The 16,672-nt window shown below is 38.0% G+C and overlaps 1 protein-coding gene across 9 annotated transcripts in view; it reads right to left on the bottom strand.

Annotated features, from left to right (window-relative positions):
* Window positions 1-8,751: 8,751 nt before the first annotated feature.
* LOC124159145 (chromodomain-helicase-DNA-binding protein Mi-2 homolog) overlaps window positions 8,752-16,672 on the bottom strand; it is a 60,624-nt gene continuing 52,703 nt past the window's right edge. For 5 of the 9 annotated variants that reach the window (XM_046534730.1, XM_046534731.1, XM_046534733.1 and 2 more), the window contains exon 33: window positions 8,752-10,382. In XM_046534730.1, the coding sequence (XP_046390686.1) occupies window positions 10,264-10,382 (119 nt within the window). In that variant the 3' untranslated portion in view covers window positions 8,752-10,263. Of the gene's footprint in view, window positions 10,383-14,657; window positions 14,697-16,307; window positions 16,420-16,672 lie in introns of those variants that run through there. The other 4 variants (XM_046534735.1, XM_046534737.1, XR_006864908.1 and 1 more) reach the window with 3 other exon arrangements.

Raw genomic sequence — 16,672 nt, 5'->3', positions numbered from 1 at the left:
ACTCACGCTCACCAGTCACATTAAAGATTTCTTTACAGATGATCAACCAATTAAAATCCTCATACTTAGCATATAAAAATGCAGATAATAACTCCGTCTATTTAAGAGAATATTGCATCTGCGGTTCTTCAAACCCTTCTCCAAAGTCTTCTCGCATACATTTTACTCCTGCAGCAGAATAAATTTAATTTCATCATTTCAGTCCACAAAAAAATCTAAAATATGCAACACTTTCGTCTCGATATTATGATTGAGTCCCCACCATACTTAACCATTCAGACGAGAAAGTAAAGGAGAGGTGCTATTTCGCTCCCCTCCGGCCACACCTTGAATATACAGCGAGCATTTGGGATCCGGTGAAAAAAGACAACCTGAGAAAAAAGAGAACCCGAGAATTAAAAAAATACAGAGGAGAGCTGCGCGATTCGCCAAAAACTTCTACGGGCGTACAAAAAGGGTTAGATAGATGCTAAAAGAATTAGGGTGGGAGCCGCTAAAGACTGCGCGCTAGGCTTCGATTGCTTTAGAAAATGGATATCTTTAAGAGCGACACGGAGAATGTCATATTAAAACCCCACTACATTTCCAGGTTCGACAGAAACGAAAAATAAAGAGAGATATTTTGCCGAACGGATAGATGTGGGAATTCGTTTTTCCCTCCGCAAGACAAAAGACTTAAATGAATGCTAGGCGTAATAGGGTAGTTTCCTTCATCAAAGAAAACGAAATGCATTGATTGCGATTCGTTACCCAACATTAGTATACTCATAATATACAAATTATTTGGTTTTAGAAATCCCAGTTTAGACGATTGTTAATGGTCAATTTTAACCTCATTTGAAAAAGGCCAGATTGGCGCCCAAGCGATGGCACTCCACGTGACGTCACAGGGACCTAAATTCTATACGAGTAGTCAGGAGTTTTACATTGTCTGACATTACCTTTATTTACCTTTGTGCCACATGCATTTACCTCCTAACAGCCTGCATCGTAGCGGTGCTCATAGCCACGCACCAAGGTGGCCTCACACGTCCGCAGCTGGAATAAGAATGATGTCACACGGGCTTTTCCCAGCATTCATACTTAGCTGTCGCGTTTTCGCGCGCTTGAAAATTTTCACTTTTCATTCAATCGCGAAAAATATATTTTGTCATTTAAAAATCTAAATGCGTGCAATACGTACTCCAGGAGTAATAATCTTTCGATTTAGGCAATTTAAAAAATTGGGAACCACCCTATTTCGTTCAAGCATTTCCTACTCTTGTGTGAACGGCTGGCGTTCTGACACACGCCTTTAAGGGCGGCTTGCGGAGTAGTATCATCTCTCAATATATCATTTCTCTCCATCTAAAGGTGATAATTAGTAGAAGATGGATCACGAAGCGGAACTCCAAAAGAAAAAAATCCGTACCGACAATCCCTTTACTCAATCGTCCTCTCAAGCCCCTCAAAATGACTTAAAGGGCGCATTCCGAGAGAAACGCAATTATTTTTAAAAAGTAATTTATGCCACAGATTTGCATAAACACCTTAAATTCTTCAAATTACTGTCCTTGAACCTCTACATATTTTTTCAAGCGACTCTGCCACGCCCGGTATGCGCCCAGGAAGACTTCTTCGGAGACCTCTCGCAAGGTCTTCGTCACGGCTGATTAGATCTCTTCTATGGACGAGCAGTGGCGCAGCGAGTGGAGGTTTGGGGGATATACTCCTCAACCCCAGGAGCTAAGATAATTTTCTTTAATATGACCCATTTTACTTAATAGGGTAGTTTCCTTCATCAAAGAAAACGAAAGCCAGTGATTACGATTCTTTACCCACCATTACTGCATTCATAATATAACAATTATTTGGTTCTAGAAATCCCAGTTTAGACGAATGCTGATAGTCAATTTTAACCTCATTTGAAAAAGGCCAGATTGCCGCCCATGCGATGCCACACCACGTGACGTCACAGGGACCTAGTTTCTACACGAGAGGATGGGAGTTTTACATCGTCTGAGGTTACCAATGCATGCATGAGGCACAGAGCTCAATGAAACATCCCTTATAATCACTTATTAACATTGCATGTGGCAGGAAAGTTTCCTTCGTTTGATAAGGTATTAATAATCCTTATTTGAGCCAAGCGCTACCAGCTAGCAGGGTACTCTGCTACCTGCTAGCATCCTGCGTCGTATCAGCGCTCAAAGCCTCGCCTCAAGGTCACTTGCGGCAGCGGGAACCAGAAATACGTCACACGGACTTTTCCCGTCATTCCTACTTAGCCGTCGCGTTTTCGCGCGCTTGAAAATTTTCACTTTTCATTTAATCGCGAAAAATAGATATCGTCATTTAAAAATCTAAAAGCGTGAAATGCGTACTCCAGGAGTAATAATTTTTCGATTTAGGCAATAAAAAAATAATAGGAAACCACCCTATTGGATTAATATAACTTTAAGAATAGTTTTAGGATGAATAAAACATCCCTCAGAAAGCCGTAAAACTCGCCATTTTCAACCATTTATCTTAAAAAAATTTACCTAAGCCCCCCCGATATTAGTTGCGCCTAAAAACCCCCTAGCCTTAAATCCTAGCTGCACCCCTGTTAACGAGATATGGGTTATTTCAGGGCTGCCTTAATCCGAGGAAACCGAAATGTGTCTAATGGGCTTCAGGACAATATGGGGGTGGGTCAGCGTTTGAACCTTGTGTTTGGCCAAGAACTCGCGGACTAGCAAATTGTGGCAGGGCGCATTGTAGAGATGGGAGTTTCCAGGCAGCGAAATGCCTTATCTCGTCCTGATGACTAAGGATGTGCGAGTAGCACTTTTTGATCTCGAGTCGAGTTGAAACTACTCGCGAGTATCGAGTTGGTCAGATAATTTCTGGACCACGCAATACAACAGTGCATGCTCCAATTCTCATTTTTCAAATCCCCCCGTGAATTTTCTGCTTAGCCTGATGTGAAAGGAAAAGATAACGAGGAACGTCAAAGGTAATTGTGTCATGGATTATGAGATGAATGAAAATTAATGTCTTCAACAGTTCCATAAGCACAAATGAAATGAATTGAGCTCATGTAATATGTCGGCAATTTAATTAATACCTATACGTTACCAAACTGCTAGGAAGAGCTTTGAGTAAAGGTATTTGCATATAGCTTTAACAAAGAGTACCGTGGCGTAACTATGAGGGGATAGATCCCCCCCAAAGCCTCTGACAAAAATGTTATTTAAAACTATTGTCTAGTTTTGAACTTTAATAACTGCATCTGCTTAAAGTTAAATTTTTAGTGCCACAAATTATGTGAAACGTATATTAAGGCATGTCATTATTCAAAAATTCTCCCGAAAATGTTGCCCACTCCAGGCCATCCCCCCAAGCATATTTCTAGTTACACCACTGAAAGATTACATACTAAGTAAATGAATCATGTAAAATTTGATCCTTTAAAATTCTGATGCAGAAAAAAACCAATTGATCTGCATGCTCAGGCAACAGATTTTGACGCATCCATGATACAGAATAACTGTCGGCGGAAAATTGTCTTTCGCTGCATTCTTGCGTGGCTGGACAAGTACTTCACTGCCAAAATTTCAAGATTTCCGATCCTTGGGAATTAAAAAAAAATTATAACAACGATTTTTATGGATCTTGAATCTTCGTGGAATTTAAGTGGACGAACGAACTATAAAACTAGCTTTAGCTTTTTAGAGCAAAAAAATCTTGTTTTTTAAGTTTAACCCTTAGGTGCACGCTAAGCGGGGATTTTGCCGCATTTTTCAAAAATTCGAAATAGCGCGTTTATTGCGCATGGATCATTGGTGGTACATTTTGGTATTCTATTTCTGTACTTTTCCCTCTACTAAGAACATATGTTTGCGTCAATGTGACGACCAACTATTGCGTTAGAATCTTACAAAGTGAGAACGACGACAACTTCGGGTGATTTGCCGCTAGATGGCGTTCACACGATGCTAAGGAACTTCTGATAATCTGTCGCTACCGTGGAAACTTGGAAGCATAATTCTTTTTTCAATAATATGTTCGATTCGTTACCCACCATTAGTGTATTCATAATATACAAATTATTTGGTTTTAGAAATACCGGTTTAGACGAATGGCGAGCTCAGGGAAACATGTCTTAATAATCACCTATTAAAACTGGCTAAGGTCGGAAAGTTTTCTTCGTTTTATAAGGTATTAGTAATCCATATTTAAGCCAAGCGCTACCAGCTAGCATCCTGCGTCGTATCAGCGCTCAGAGCCTCGCCCTCACTTGCGGCAGCGGGAACCAGAACGTCGTCACACGGAGTTTTCCCGGCATTCATACTTACCCCGGGCATTTTCGCGCGCTTGAAATTTTTCACTTTTCATTTAATCGCGAAAAATAGATATCGTCATTTTAAAATCTAAAAGCGTGAAATACGAACTGCAGGAGTAATAATCTTTCGATTTGGGAAATAAAAAAATAATAGGAAACCACCCTATTAACAGCATTCCTTTCCTTGATGATAATGTCTAATGGGCTTTTATTCAAATCTATGAAGTATCAAATGCAGAATAATGAACCTAATACGTCATTCAGGCAAGCATGCATCAGCAGCCCCGGACAGAAAATCCATAACATTAACATAAATGTTAATCATGGAACATTCAACAAGAGACATTCAATGGTTTGAAATCCTCTAATGATCTCTGTTAAGACATGAAGATGGTTTGAAATCCTCTAATGATCTCTGTTAAGACATGAAGGACACCATCTACATCAGTATCATCTTTTGAAATAAAGGGGGAATGAAGCGGGAATAATTTCTTTAGACTAATATCATCGCCCCTGACTGCAAAGGGAATTGACTACAGTATCCTTTTTTGAATGAAATGTAAGTCGCAGACATCACATCTGTTGGATGATGGAAATGGGCACAAGCTTCGGCACTTCATGAGTATCTGCCACATACACAGGTGAAACCACTTACTTTAAGGATAATTACTTATATTGTATGTAAAATCAAAACAAAAAATGCCCAAAGCAAGAACATACCCAGTTAATGCCAAGGGTCCTAGGATGGTGTGCGGGTTGCCTATATCAGTAAGTTTTTTTGTTTTTTTTTCTGATTTCCATGCAAAGAAAAATCACAAATACGCTAACTTTTTTCACTATGCCGTTTTTTTCATTCATATTCATTATTTTCACCAGGAGGATAGTAGATATTGTTTACTGGTTTCCATAGGCATTTCTGGAATCCGCCTGATATTCCGAAAACATTTTCAACTCCAGTACACTAGCAGTTGATATTATCCAATTTTTAGTGTATCAGAGATCATGATGTCACTCTTACAATGGTCAAGAAAAATTTAGATGATAAGTGCCCCTGGGCAACAGTTGTCTCCTATGAGCAGGCAGTCACAGCAAAAAAAAATAACTTTCAGGGGGGCTGAAGCCTCCTAAACCCTGGCTACATGCCTGGTCCAATCGTAACTTTTAAAAATGGTTATAACTTATAACCATGTAACCAGATAGATGAAATTATTTAGCAACATTACGAATACCCAGCGGAAAATTTAATTCCACATCATTTTTGCTTCAGTTGAACCATCAGTAGCTACCTAGCCACACACACATGAAAATTTGATTAACCTTAATCAGTTAGAAACAATGTTGAAAAACAGTTTACCTATGAGTGAAGGGCCTTTAGATAACTGAGATAAGAACAGGCTACCCAACAGATTGAACTTCTTTTCCAATTACTAATCTTAATTCCCTCTTTTCTCATATTTTGATGTACCTACACACCATCTAACCTTTGGTAGGGGTCATACTGCAGACAAACCTTTACCAAACATGGTACCTCCTCTCATACAGACACAGAGTCAAGAAATTAGTAAGGGTTGCTACAATAAAAAGGTTTTCAAACACTGTCTTTTTCCTGAGATACATATACATTATACTGCTTTTTGGAAGCAAAACAAACAGCTAAGTCTGCACCCACACACTTCAGACCTAACAACAAATAGGTATGCATATTACCAGCCACTTACCTAGTCTATTAACAGCCTAAAGGTACGTTTTCATGAACGCGTTTCAGGCGAACCGACGCGAAAGCGAAATTTTCAGCCAATCAGAAGCCCGGATTTCTTCGTGTGATATCGCGTACGTTCGCATAGCTTCGCGTCTCCCGAGATGAAATATGTTCAACTTTCGACGCGTGGGACGCGTAGAATCTCAAACATGGCCGACCAGCGAGGTTTCGTTAATGAAGTTATCATATCGGAAATCCGGGTAATTTGGTAGCAATGATTTTGTTTTTATTATTTGTGATGGCGATAAAGTTTTTATTTTATTTACGTTCATTTTTCTGTTTATTTCTGCTTTACATGCAATGTTATCCGTAAAACGGTGCATCAAAGACAATGATTGAACAGCGTATTATCATGGATATTAAAGCTGTTAGGAGATGTTTGTGTATTTCGACACATAAAAACCTAAAATTGGAGGTATTCCTGAGGCATAATCATTCGCGATCATGTTGACTGACGTGATTAAAGTCGTCATACTAGACGCAATCCATGCTAAGGATATCACCCAGCACGTTAAAATCACCTCTAGATCGATGTAGAAAGCGTACAAACAAAGTTTTCTTGCGCATATGCACTAGATATGGATATGGAGTAACTACTTAGTGCAATTGTGTGCATCAAGTATTACTCTTAAGCTTACAAAGGGAAAGTTTAATCACATCTTATTCACATTTCAACGCAAAGGTTGATTATGAACATTAATAAAATAATAGTGTGTTTGTGTAGGCATTTGTTGTGGCAACCGATTTAGCCCAGTGGTTAGCGCCCAACGCTACCATGCGGAGGGCCCACGTTCGATGCTGATTGCAGGTGTTTTTTTTTTTTTACTTTTTTATGTATATTTTTGGTATAAACTTACGTTAAACTATTAATTTTATGATTTTAGATCATAAGAGTGTTTTATGGATAGAAAATATTTCACATGTGCACGCTACGTATATTTTATTATCTTTTGATTTTGATAGTTTTTATCGAACTACTGTGGCCATTTCGGTATCAATTACCAAACCAGTTTGATATAATTTATCAAATTGGTTTGGTAATTGTTACTAAATTTTTCAATGAGCCATATGACGACCGAAAATTTTGATAAATTTCATCAGAATTCGATAGTTCTAACTAAACCATTTCTGGGGACATTCTTAAGTAATTAAAAAATGACTCGCGGTCGTTAAGCCTCATCTCTTGGAGGAGATGATGGTAGTCTCCCTACCTTCTGCGTTCCTCAAATATTGGGCGAACCCACCACCTTTTTCTTGCATATCGCCGTCTTCTTAGTAAAACAAGGCCCAATAAGGCATTAAACCTCCATTCCATTTGTACAGGATTCAATGGCAGTACTGCACCCATTTCTTCCCTTCAAATATGTTCGCAGAAATACACTCCAACTCATATATCTGAAAGTTAGTTTGCAACAATCATACACGGTCGTGTCGTTTCTTTTTTTATAATTTCTTCTTTGCCGTAGATGTCGCGCAAGCACATCCTACGCGCAGGTTCGCTTTCGCTTGCATGTGAACGGTTCACGCGAATACGTGACGCGTATCGTCGCGCGCGTGCGCCTCTGACGCGTCTATGAAAACGTACCTTAAGTGGCAGTGGAAGGGAAAATAATGAAGTGAGCCAAAAAGTGGACACAAAGGCCATAGATACCATGCAGCTAACCTTTGCAGACATCAGGGAAAATACACAGGATACAGAATCCTTGTCAGACACACAAGTAGCGATGGCTCATGTGGTGAGTACTGAGCAGTACATAGTAATACTAACTAAAGCAGTATTACTTCCACAACGCAGCCAGTAAAATTGCTACATTGATACTGGAGTACATATTGCGCAGTACCCTGAAGAGTTTTCAAATTTCCAGACGAAACTGAATTTATTGATTCCCTAACTAAACTGACCAGTAGCAACCCCATAATTGTGTATCACTTAATAATACGTATCTATGAAGAATTCAAAGATACTTGGAGCTTTTGAGACAAGGTGATGCAGATCACTTGGACTGAGAGGGTGAGAAACTAAACAGAGTTCCAAACAGTGGCGCCGACTCCATGGGGTCAGAGGGGGCCCGAGACCCCTCAAAAATTTGTTATGGGGGTGAGGAAAAAAATGTGTCAGGTTTGTTAAGTTTCCCCGGAGTGTTCAGTTATCGAGAGTTGGGTTTTAGCGATCTAATGTTGATCATATGACTCTTCTAATAAGCTATAAAAAAACTATAAAACTCACTATTTATAAAATTTCGCGGGGCAAGACCATCGGTATGGGCCCCCCAACATTTTTTATAACTCAGCATCTCTGGTTCCAAAGAATGGGAGAAAAAAGAAAAGTGTGCAGAACAACATGCCAGAGAGAGATCCAGTGCATTGGCCATGTCATGAGAGAGAGTATTTAGAGAGAGAAATTTAATAGAGAAAAATCAAAGGAAAAGTCTCCTAAGGAAGACCAAAAGAGAAATGCTAAGTGTAAATAAGGAAGGGAACAAGGAAAAAGATCAAAAGGGGCCCAAATGAAGTAGCTTGGGAAAGAGAGAAATGGAGGGATCCAGTACACCAATCTTAAGAATGGAAGAGCATGAATGGATGACTGAGAAATCGAAAACAAATCTTAAAATATTACCAATCTAAACTCCTCCCAACAAACATGGTGAGACATACCCATGAAAATGCAAAGTTCTGGGAAAAAACGTCTTTTTGAACCAATGGGTCTTCCATTTATTTGTTGAAACTTTACAGCACGACCAAGTAAAACACATACTTTGCAATCATCTTGACAAATACCAACCTTAGAATAAAAAAGTATGAAACTGACATCATGTAATCTTTATTATTAATTGATTAACTGATAAATCCATAAACTCATGTTCATACTGCAAAAAATTCTTCCAAAGATTGCTATTTTACGTCATACAAAAATTGTGTTGTCAAGAGGTCTTAGTCAAAATCTCAAGAGCACAAGACTCACGCACCATTCAAAATTTAAGTTGTACTAAAAAAAAATGCCCAAGAAACAGTTACCTCCTTGATTATACGTAATAGCTTTAAAAATCGCACATCTACGTTCAAAACTGTTATTTTTTTCACTATCAAGAGTTCCTTGAACACTATTATCTTAAAAATAATAGGTGCAATATAACCATCAGACCAGATTATGATAATCTTATGGCGATTAAGTGCAGAAGAGCATCTTCTGCTCATACTTTCACTTCATCCTTTTTTTACATAATTAGAAAACTGTCAAACTGCAAAGAACACGAGATAAAAAGGTACCGCTAGATGAGAACAGATCGAGGAATGTTTTACACCAGCAACCACTCCTGTGTCAACGGCTGGCCACTCAAAAGTGTGCCAAAAATAAAACTTCTCCCATACTGTTACAGACATTGCCAAAGAAAAAATGTATAGGTTTTTATGGAAGAAATTCAACAACTCTCAGAGTGACAGGCATAAAGGAAATGCATTGCTTCAGGGATTTTAACTTTCTTTAGGACATGTTCATTGTTTTGCTATACATTGTTGTAAGACACAGCTAAAAATAAAAAAATGGCTGAAGTGCCTGCATTGTATCTAAATAATACAGATGCCTTATTAATACAAGTTTTTCTTCTGACAAAAAGGTCCTAAACTACAACCTTTCCTCTTCACAGGGGGCATTGAATTTCTGATTCGTTAAGACCATCTTCCTATTTTCTTTTACCGCATTGCCCAGCAACCAAACAATGCCCTAAATAAAATGTGCCAAAGTATTCCTTTGGCTTACTGAGGAACCTTGACACTAACCACACATATCTGAGTACGAATGCATAATAAATAATTTATAAAATGTCAGAAATTCACCAAATAAAAAAAAAAAGAAAACAGCAACACCAGCATGAAAAAGGGACAGCAGTGAAGGAGAATCACTCTCATAGCAGCCATTGAGATCCAAATAAAACAAAAAAATTCTCTATTTAAGGCGTGAAAAGAGGTGAAAACCAACTAATTCGCTTGTAAAAATTCCACCGCCAGCCCCCCCCTCTCTCCATTACCTGCATTGTTTCACACGCATACTCTCTTGCTCTCACACAATCACACACACCACGTGGTCCATTGTCGTGCCATTTCTGCCTTATTTCCACTGTTCTCATGTTCCCTTTTGTAGAAAAAACTCAAATATCTTTTTTTTTTTAATGTTTCCAATGCCAGTGCATGGGTGAGTGCATCAATCGTCGATGAAAATCAAATTCTGCTGCTGGCTGTTCCCAAGCTTGTTAGGCCCCATCACTGTTCCCATGGCGGCAGCTGCCACCATCCAGTCCTCTATTTTCCCTGGAGTGATTCCTTCAGGGACGGGAAAGATGTTGGCAAATGACATGAAATAGATGAGAAAATTACCGTAGGTGAGCACACAACCTTCTGGAGAAATTCAGGACAACAAAAAAATTATTCCACCAACCAACCACCAAGTTCTACTCCTAGAGGAGCATCCAATAATTGCGTGAGGCATTTAAGGGAAGGAGGGGGTCAAGCTGATTCTCACCCAATCTCACGTGGGGGAAGGGGGGGCCCTCGCAAAGTATTACGTAATTTTTTTTCAACAAGAAAGAGCGAAATTTTGATCATGATACTCTAAAACACTAGTATAAACTAATCTTAAATAAAAATAATTAAACAAAATGTTTTTTTTAATAAATCCAATGCAATGAAGCATAGATTAACGTATTAACACTAAAAAATATGCATTATTAAAAATCTCCCATGAGATTAGAGGGAAAGGGGGGTGTCGAGACAAATCTCATGATATCTCACTAAGGGGGAAGGGTAGTCCAAAAATCACCTCACGTAATTAATGGACACCCAAAAAAAAAATTGACTTCCATAGTATTTTAGTACATATTTCTTGTAAAGCCATCCAAGTTCTTTTATCAGTTGCATATTGTTGCTTTATGACAAACAGATACATCATTGCAAAAGAGTCTAGAATAAATTTTACTGTTTTGAAGCACTGCGGCCAAAATTACCACTTTGGTCACAATGCACCCTTGAAACATACGTCCCAGTCACCAACGGTATGAGACTTCCCCTGAGATTACAAGAATATTCACTGAGAAATAAGCTCCAAAGAAGCAGTCTTGCAAGAGAGGCATTTAATTTAACACAACCCAAAAATTAACAATAAGGAATCTTGAGATCATTCGTAGATGGGCTAACTTTTAACAACTCATTTTCGCTGAGGCAAATTGGGAATAGCATTGATTCAGCAATCCAATCCTTGAGAAATAATGCATAAGCAAGCCACTTCGTGTTTTTGCTTCCCACTTCCCTTCCTTTGTCATACAAAATTGAATAGTTTTTGTTTGAGTGGTAGTTGAGGGGAGGAAAGGTAGTCACCGCCTGTTTCATTATTTCAAACAATAACAAAAAACCTTTTACATAATTAGAAATTTCAATAACCGAGGCAAGTCGCCTTGAATTAAAAGTAGAGATGTGCGTATAGTATCCGCGAATACTCGAAAACCTCGAATACTAGAAACTATTCGGTATTCGATATCTCACATAATTATGCTAAAGGTACAATCTAGAATACCTCGAATACTTTGAATTTCGTGCCATACACTGTCGCACGCATATCGTTGGTATTTGACTCAGAAAAATGTAGAAAACCCTAATCATTTAGTGCATGCAGCACCGTTTTAGGCAAGTTGACCAACTACATCAAATTCGCGGATTAGAGCGGTGAAAAGAGTTCAACATGGGGAACCAAAAATGATCGGCTGAAAAAATCCTAAAATCCCTGGATTCCCCCACCAGGAGAACCTCAGCGCCGTGGGATAGTAACTACGTAGCACAATTCCCAAAATGCGCTACCCCCTCCATCCATCAGCCCCTCCTCCAACGCTTTCCTCCTCTCCAAAACCAAAAAGAAGGCCCCAGCTCGCACAGGGTTCGTATTACGAAGACCATAAATCAAAAGCTTCAAAAGAAAATATCAAGTTACAGGAGAGTAATAGAATCGTGTTTCACCCTTCCCTCTTCCTCCCCCTTGACCTTTTTCTGCCTACCTGCTTCGAAGCTCCCCATTTCTGGAGGACAACTGCTGCATAAGTCATCTCAAAATTTATCTAACAATGGCTTTTGGAAATTGATATTACACCTTTATTGGATTGAAATATTAGTAATGTGCATGTAATTTAAAAAAGAATAAGACCAAACACCTACCTACTTACTAACAAGACCAAACACGACGTATTTCTGAGTTTATTTAAGCATTTTACGCAAAGAAATAAATGTCAAAATACGACGGAGACTTAGCACTCTGGCGAAACTCGATATCCTCGCAACTGAGCTCCTCGGAAGCTGATGCCGTATTTTTTTTTCGAAAACATACATCAAGTTACAATTTATGAGTTATGCTATAAATCTCTATTGTCACAGTCGAAGGGATATTTTCTCAGGATATTTGGTTTCTCCCCGCTAGCAATTCAAATTCATCTGCTTATCTCGTGTGAACTTCCAAAGATGGACTGAAAATAATTGAAGAAATCCGGTGGAGAAGCGCGTGTATTTTGCAAAACGCCTTGGATTGTCCGCTAGCACTTGACAGTAGGAGTGAGGGTAAAGCGAGCTACCTGTTGAAAATAAGAAGTTGGATGAAGCCGAGTATCAGATCGGCGTGCCGCAGAAATGGCGTTTGGTAGATAAGAATGTATACATCAGACAGAAATCCATCGTAGCACTGTAAATGCCGATACAGCATGAAATCATTTTTTCACGAGGTCGTGTGTCCCCTTAGAATATTTGAGAGAGTTGTTAGTTGAACCAACTATATGCCCAAATTGTTTCCGTAAAATTAAAATATTCCATTAATTAGCTAAATTCCTGTTTGAATCCTTTAAATTGCTTAAATAAACTCAGAAATACGTCGTGTTTGGTCTTATTCTTTTTGAAATGACGCGCTCATTACTAATATTTCAATCCAATAAAGGTGTAACATCAATTGACGAAAGTCATTCTTAGACACCTTTTGTGCTAATAGATGACTCGTACAGCGGTTGACCTCCACAGAAAAGGGGAACTTCGAAGCTGGTAGGAAAAAAAAGGTCAAAGGGGGAGAAAAGGGAGGGCCCGAAACACGTTTCTATTGTTCTCGTGTAACTTGGTATTTTTTCCTAATGCGATCCCTGCGCGAGCTGGGACCTTTTGTTTGATTTAGGAGAAGAGGAAAGCGTCAGAGTGGGTGAGGCGAATGCTTAATGGAGGGGGATAGCGGATCGTGGGAAATGTCCTAAGGTTGCTATCTCACGGCACTGAGGTTCTCCTGGTGGGGGGAATCGGGGATTTTCGGATTTTTTCACCCAACCATTTTCGGTTCCCCTCGTCGAACTCTTTTCACCGCTCAATTCCACGAATGTGATTAATTCGTCAACTTGCGTAAAACGGCGCTGCGAGCACTAAATGACTACAGTTCTCTACATTTTTCCGAGTCAACTACCAACGACGTGCGTGCGACAGTGTATGACGCGAAATTCAAAGTATTCGAGGCGGTACTTTTCGCATAACTATTCGAGACATCGAATATCGAATACTTTCTAGTATTCGAGGTATTCGCGGATACTATTCGCACATTTCTAGTAAATACTCATTTTCGATTCAAATTTGGCATAGAATCGAATCAACCCATTACTAATTGAAACTAATTATTTCACATTGCATTATTCCTAATGCAGTTTTACACTTACTCCTGTTTCGATTGGCATTTAAATTTGTACGGAAAAATTAAGACCATTGATACTAATTTGCATTAAAAATGGCGTCCATCAGTTAAATTTTCCTCAGTCATGTTTTAAGAAAGTTCAAAAATAAATACTGAATAAAGGTTAAATCACTGGCTGAAGCGCATTGAAAAGCTTAATTTCAAAGAGAAAAATATGACTAAATAGTGATTACCGTTCCCCTTTTTTTCTTTTAATTCATAAATCTTTAAACGAAGTCTGAAAAAAGGGCAAAAAGCATTTCACATGCAGCACCATATTTAATTTTTAAGTGAACCAGTATATTCAAATCAATAACTCAGGAAATAGGTTATTCTTAATGGCATATACACTATCATACCATACTTCTGATAAAAGCACTTGCAATTCAATATCCAAAGGAAGATGCCTATCAAATATCCATCGTATTACCACACAATTACTACATAATTTCAAATCACAGACCATATTTAGAATTCATTTTTCTAACCTTTCACCTAAAATGATCAAAAAGGTATGCATATAAATGAGTTGTAACTGACAAGAACTTGCTGGGAACAATTATAAATAACCAACAAGGTGTTTATTAACATCCTTAAAATTAATGCTCATAATTATAAAAAGCATTAAGAATTGATTCAATCAATAATTCATAAGATAATATGCAGTGCAAAACAAATTTGTGGCTCCATTTCATGCAAAATTGGTATTTAATAAGCAATGATGCAAGGCAGGTGAAATATATAGTTGATAACAGACAGCAATAAAAATTAAATATATGGAACACAAAAGACACAGAAAAGGCATTCAGCTTTACTTTAAAAATTAACTTATTAAGACTACTAATGTTGGGAAATATTCTAACCTCTCTCCCCTTCCAAGTCAATGGATCAGCTTGAATTCACTGCAGATTGTTTGAGACACAGGCAGGCACACAGGGTCAAGGAGAAAACACACATTTATGAAAAAGCCATAACTATCAATTATGGAATTACCTAATTGTTAATACATTACTATGCAATATTAAAATAGGCCATAACAGCTTTAAGCATAAAAAAGAAATCATTTGATTCAATTTTAAGAGGTCACATATTTATGCAGTACTAACTGCTATTTAAATTATTATCACATTTGGTTACTAGATTGTCTCAAAATTTAAATTCAATTAGCTGCTTCCTCTGAGAGAATTTAAGCTTCCGAAAATATTACACAGGTTTTAAGAAGAATACATTGTAATATTTCAAGGAAAAGTATATAATTTACAAGGTATACTTAGAAAATTTAATGCAAGTTATACTTGTTTTCAAATACATACTCAATTTTTTATACATTAATTCTTTAAATTTAACTCTTAAAGAAAATGTTTGTGAATAACTTATGCAATAATGAGATTACATATGATGAATCAAGCACAAATGATAAATATGGTGATCAAACAATGAACTGCATAGTCAAGGGAGTTTAAATGAAGGTAGAGTGGTGAACAGTGATATGATATGGGATGGAAGCAGACAGTAACCAATCAACTACTCAACATGTTCAGGGCCAGATGCAAATCTGAATGGACCCGCAGAGAAACTAAAAATTAAATAAAGAGTTCTAGGTGAAGCCTGCACTAAGCTCTCTACTCATGCAGCATGCAAAAGCATAAAAATCATTCTGCCTATCGAACTTATCCATTGACAATCAAAAAAAATATTCCAGCCAAAAAAAAAACTATCCAAGATAATTCACCAAAGACAATAGGCTAAATTGAAGACAAATCAGACACATATCAGCCATCACATGAATGTTGCAATAAAGAACACTACTTATTGGATAGCTTTCAAATCAAGAAACCTGCATTATTCTTCATTCAGTGCCAAGAATGCATTGGAAACAAAATTTTATTTTTAGTCTTCACTTTTCTACACTCCATTTCACTAACATTATATCTGTGCATAATCAGAGGCCCTAATTTCAACAACTTCCCTCTCAACTCCTTAATTCTACACAGTATACCCCACAAAAACAATGACACAGGAATGATTATGATGATACTATGATCACAACATCACTTCTCTAGTCAAGATTACTTCTGAAGGCAAATGAGATTACCAAACGAACCATCACTACCATAGTTTCCCCATTTTTTCCAAATTCTGCTTCATTACTCCCTCTCCTAGGACAATACACAAACTCAATATGGCCAATTTGAATTATCCTTAGGAGCGTGATGCCATCTATGGCCAGCTAAAGGAGCTACACTTACAAATCCATACTCTGGCTTCTACAATGCAAAATTCAATTACTCTAGCTAACACAGGACAAGAGGTAAAGTGAATGGAAAATAACAGTACCTAGCAGGAAATTTTACTACAAAAAAACAACAACAATGAAAAATAAAAGGAGATAATAAAGCAGGGCCATTCAATGAGCAGGGATTAATGGGTCCACCAAATTAAAACTGGAGAGGCAAACCTGAGCAGACACTCTACAAGTGAGCATACATGTGCATTAGTATTTTTTCAGTCACTTATGAGGCTGCATCAACCCGCCCATCAGCCCATCCAGCCTCTACCAAGACTCCCTCCAGTTGCCATCGTGAAACAACGGCACACGGGAGACGTCAATATCGGGCGACGCCTCTGCAAAAACACCAAGTATAGCCCAAAGCCCTTTCACACCACAGTTTTTGCTATCATACTTTTCCCTCAAAGGAAATACAAACTAATAAGATTCATTTTCAAAGACAACTCAACAGGAATCTGCAGCTCTCATATTTTCAGGGTTGCGACAGAAAATGGATTGTTATATTCCCTTATTTTTTCTTAATGCACGAGGGAAAATTTTCGAATGAGCAATGATTAAATGAAATGCCAAGTAAAATACCTAGGATCG

This window comes from Ischnura elegans, chromosome 5 (assembly GCF_921293095.1).
Source record: "Ischnura elegans chromosome 5, ioIscEleg1.1, whole genome shotgun sequence".
Classification (NCBI taxonomy): Eukaryota; Metazoa; Arthropoda; class Insecta; order Odonata; family Coenagrionidae; genus Ischnura; species Ischnura elegans.
Note: the sequence above shows the minus strand (reverse complement) of the source record. Positions and strands in the feature narration are given on the sequence as shown.